Source organism: Kogia breviceps, chromosome 3, assembly GCF_026419965.1.
Source record: "Kogia breviceps isolate mKogBre1 chromosome 3, mKogBre1 haplotype 1, whole genome shotgun sequence".
NCBI classification, from domain to species: Eukaryota; Metazoa; Chordata; class Mammalia; order Artiodactyla; family Physeteridae; genus Kogia; species Kogia breviceps.
The window spans coordinates 43,745,001-43,749,233 of record NC_081312.1 but is presented as its reverse complement, the minus strand read 5'-3'; the positions used below and the strand labels follow the sequence as shown (position 1 = coordinate 43,749,233).

The window sequence follows — 4,233 nt, the reverse complement described above, 5'->3', positions numbered from 1 at the left end:
CATTGGTGACTTTGGTGAATGCACTTCACCAGAGGAATGATGTGGGCAGAAGGTGGTGCCCAGAAGGTGGGTTGAAGAGTGAATGGGAGTTGAAGGGACAGCAAATGTAAACAACTCTAAAACTGGTGAAATAGATGTCCTCTCCATAACCATTATACCATTTTCAAATGTCTACCTCATATTAGAGATATTTCTAGCCTCTTTCATGCTCTGTACTTCTGTAAGCATGTTGAAAGTACAGACAGAGCCTTACATCTTCACGTCTTCATTGTTCCTAGTGTAGGTCTTGCATATGGAAGATACTCTGTTGATACTTAATTACTTTCCAGCTTTCAAATTGAAGGCTCTTATTGGCCTTAAATATATGTAAAGTGTGTATCCTTTTCACGTACTTTCCTCTTACGCAATTTTTTCTGATTGAATGAAAAGGTCTCGGTTCCAGGTGAGAAAAAGGTAATGACAAGCCCATAATTTAATAGAGCCTCATATTTTGAGAAAATTTTGTGAATTAGGGGAAAATCCCCCCTCCCCCCAAAAAACAGAAGAAATAGAACAAGTATGAATATGTTTTAATAAAAAAATGTATTATGATTATTTACACCAGTTCCTTGATAAGCATATAAATGTAAACTTTTATTGTTAGCATTATTTCACATATGACTTATGCAAATTCAGAGTGAATACTGTCATTTAAGTGTACAGGTGGTGAGAAAATTTTATTATATTCACAGAATATACATACATGTGCGTTCAAAATGTGTTCCTCTTTAAGCCAGTGGTATGGACACAGTCCCAATGGCCCTGCTTCTGCTTCTCAGGCAGACGCTGGGGTCAGTGATATCATCCACATGCTCCTCACTCTTCTTTTCCTTCAGGCTGTTGATGAATCTCAGGGTAATTTCATCCCACTCCTCAGGAAGTAGCATCAGCAGAAACCCAATGCAGATGATGGTGGTAGCAGCCAGGCGGACGACATTGAATATCACCTCCTGCTTCAGGAGATCCACAGCTAGGGAAGGAACAGCAAGTCAGTCCATCACTGTTTCTAAGCTTCTCTGAAAACAAATGACCACATCAGTGCTACTTCTAAGAGATTTCCAAAAGTCTCTCTTGTTCTCTCAAGCTCGTCTTCCCTTTCTCCACGTCATTATCAATACCGCTCTCTCCATTTGCTTTCCATCCCCTCTCTCTAAATCATACTTACCCTTGCAGGCAAATGCCATCTGATCGAATAAGCTCTGCAGTTAAAAATTTTTTTTTTTTAATTTTATATTGGAGTATTGTTGATTAACAATGTTGTGTTAGTTTCAGGTGTACAGCAAAGTGATTCAATTATACATATACATGTACCTATTCTTTTTCAAATCCTTTTCCCATTTAGGTTATTACAGAATATTGAGCAGAGTTCCCTGTGCTCTACAGTAGGTCCTTGTTGTTTATCTATTTTAAATATAGCAGTGTGTACATGCAGTTTTATTTCTTAATAGTTTTCCTCTGCATCCCTTCATGCTTCTCCAGTTTCACTGGACCACTGAAGATTTTTTAAATGAGCCAAGCTTATCAATGTCTAGGTCTTTGCACATGCTAGTCTTTTTAAAAATTTTAATTGAGGTAAAACTCATATAAATTAAAATTAACCATCTTAAAGTGAGTTTAGTAGCATTTTGTACATTCATTTTGTACAGCTTAATGTACCACCGCCTCCATCTGTTTCCAAAACATTTTCATTATTTCAAAATAAAACCCCATACCCATTAAGCAGTTACCCCCCAGCCTACTACTCTCACCCCGCAACACCTGGCAACCATCAATCAACCTGCTGTGTGTCTGTGGATTTACCTATTCTAGATATTTCCTATAAATCAAAGCATATGATATGTGACCTTTTGTGTCTGGCTTCTTTCACTTAGCATAATGTTTTCGAGGTTCAACCATATCGTAGCATGTGTTAGTGCTTCATTCTTTTTATGGCTGAGTAATATCCCATTGTATCACAACTTGTTTATCAATTCATCTCTGGATGGACATTTAGGTGTTTCCACCTTTGGCTGTTGTAAATAGTATGAACATCACATACAAGGATATTTTGAGTCCCTGTTTTCAGTTTTGCAGGTATGTAACTAGTAGTGGAATCATATATATGCTGTTCTCTTTGCATGGAATGCTCTGCCCTCCTCATATGCACTTCATCCAGCGAAACCCTCTGTTAGATCCCTCCCTTTATGCTTCTTACAGGAAGCCTCCTTGGATGCCCCTCCTGTGTGCTCTCAGAGCATTCAGTACATACCTCTATCAAAGCCTTTCTCTCTCTACATTGTAATTACTCAGTTCCTTTCATCTCCTTTCTACACTACTGGTAGTGTACTGGTCCTGAGGGCAGGGGCTGTGTCTTATTCAGGATCTATCACCAGGTGTTAGCATATACTAAGTGCTCAGAAATTATTTATTGAATGAATGAATTCAGGGACGAATGAATGGAATTCCTTGACAACTCCACTCCTCCCTGATATGACTTTCCTCTAAATATCTTATAGTCCTTGGAGTCTTTTACACAATTTGGCGTTTAATGATAAATTACTTTGTAGAGTTCTAAGTTATTTCATATATGTCAGTCTTGTTTTCCATATTCAGTGTACGTTTCTTATGGGAACAATAATATCTTTTTTTCCCAGTCTCTTCTATAGTCATGATCACATAGTAAGTGCTTAATAAATATTTGCTGATTGTACTGGGGGTAAAGACAGATAGCTATCTAAGACTTGGAAAAACAGAATTTTAAAATTAGAAGGACTATACAGTCGTCCAGATAACCCACTTTCATTATTTGTTCCACAGACAGTTTACCTAGAAAGATTTTCCTGGAAAAGTAGCTTCTCCTCTTGTCCCTGAAGTGAGTCAAATTGCTTTTTTCTTATGTGTGTTCCAGAGGGCCGTCTGCTGTGGCCCCGGGAGAAGCTTTCACAGCTCCCCATGGATAGTCTGATGGGGAGACAACACCCTGTATGTTTCCTACACTTTCATTAGTGATGTTTGAGAGTCCTATGCTGGGATGCCTTTTGTTTCCATAGGACTTCCTCTAAAAATACTACAAAATTAGGTTGTCAGGGAGATTGCATGAAACCCAAATGATACATTTGCTGTTTAATCCTAAAAGCACAACCAAGTTAAAACAGTGTTTGTAGCTGGAAATTTTAAACGTGCTGCATAGTTATTCTGTTGTCTGCCACCTTCATGATATTTAAAAACATCTTCCCAGGCAAGGGACATAATTCACAATTGCTCGAAGAAACAACTCAGGGTATAAAACAAACACAAGCAGGAGACGTCCTGTGCACATGTCAGATCGTACACTACCTGCATTTCCAGGAACGCTGAGCACTGTTCCGATGGAGATGAGGATTGGGTATGTCAGCACCACACCAACATTCACCAGGATGTTGAAGGCTGTAAAATAAAGGAGGGTATACAGGATAAAGGGGAATTGCTATGCTGGCCTCTTTCCTTCTTAACATAAAAGAATCAATGTCTAGGCTAAACATGCCTTCTAAATTATCTGTACCATTGGTCAATTAATCCTCTAATTCTGGTGATGGATTCATATGTATTGTACCTGAAATAGTCGTATTCCTTTTTCCTCCCCTGCCATCCTGGCTGCCTGATCTCTTGGTTGGCAAAGGGGGTAGGAAGCCACGCAAAGAAGTGAAATAATCAATTCAGGACCCTGCTCATTAGCACTATAAAGCTGAGCCAGAGGTTGAAAGCTGGTGACGGATTGGGGCTTTCTCCCTTGTTACTTGACTATATCATGCTATATTCCTGAATAACTAAAAGGCCCTGGTGTTACTGCCTAACAGAAAATCTGTCCAAGGATGGCCTATGCTGCGTTATTCCCTCTCTTTTGGGGTGAGCATCACATGAGCAAATAAAGTTGTGTTCAGTGTAATTCACCGAGCCCCAGGCACCTTTTCCACATCCTGACTTGTGCACAGATAACCCTAGGGCAGGTCCACAGAACCAACTGTAGGTATAACTTGATACCCTTTAATACATATCTTCTGACATTTTTATTTTATTTTATTTTTTTTTATGGAAATGCATTTCTTTTATTTATTTATTTATTTTACTTTACTTCTGACATTTTTAGATAAATATAAAGTTAGTTAAAATAATTATCTACACAAAAATGATCAAAAATACTTGTTTTCGAAAAGAAAATGATAAATTGCATAACAT

The 4,233-nt window shown here is 38.3% G+C and overlaps 1 protein-coding gene across 2 annotated transcripts in view; it reads right to left on the bottom strand.

Moving 5' to 3' along the window:
- Positions 1-550: 550 nt before the first annotated feature.
- The window catches only part of SLC35F4 (solute carrier family 35 member F4), a 293,691-nt gene continuing 290,008 nt past the window's right edge, over positions 551-4,233 (bottom strand). Inside the window, exons 7-8 of one of the 2 annotated variants that reach the window (XM_059059500.2) lie at positions 3,355-3,444; positions 551-1,009 (exon numbers count right to left, since the gene is read on the bottom strand). In XM_059059500.2, the coding sequence (XP_058915483.1) occupies positions 768-1,009; positions 3,355-3,444 (332 nt within the window). In that variant the 3' untranslated portion in view covers positions 551-767. The remainder of the gene's footprint in view (positions 1,010-3,354; positions 3,445-4,233) is intronic. The other variant, XM_067028424.1, reaches the window with a different exon arrangement.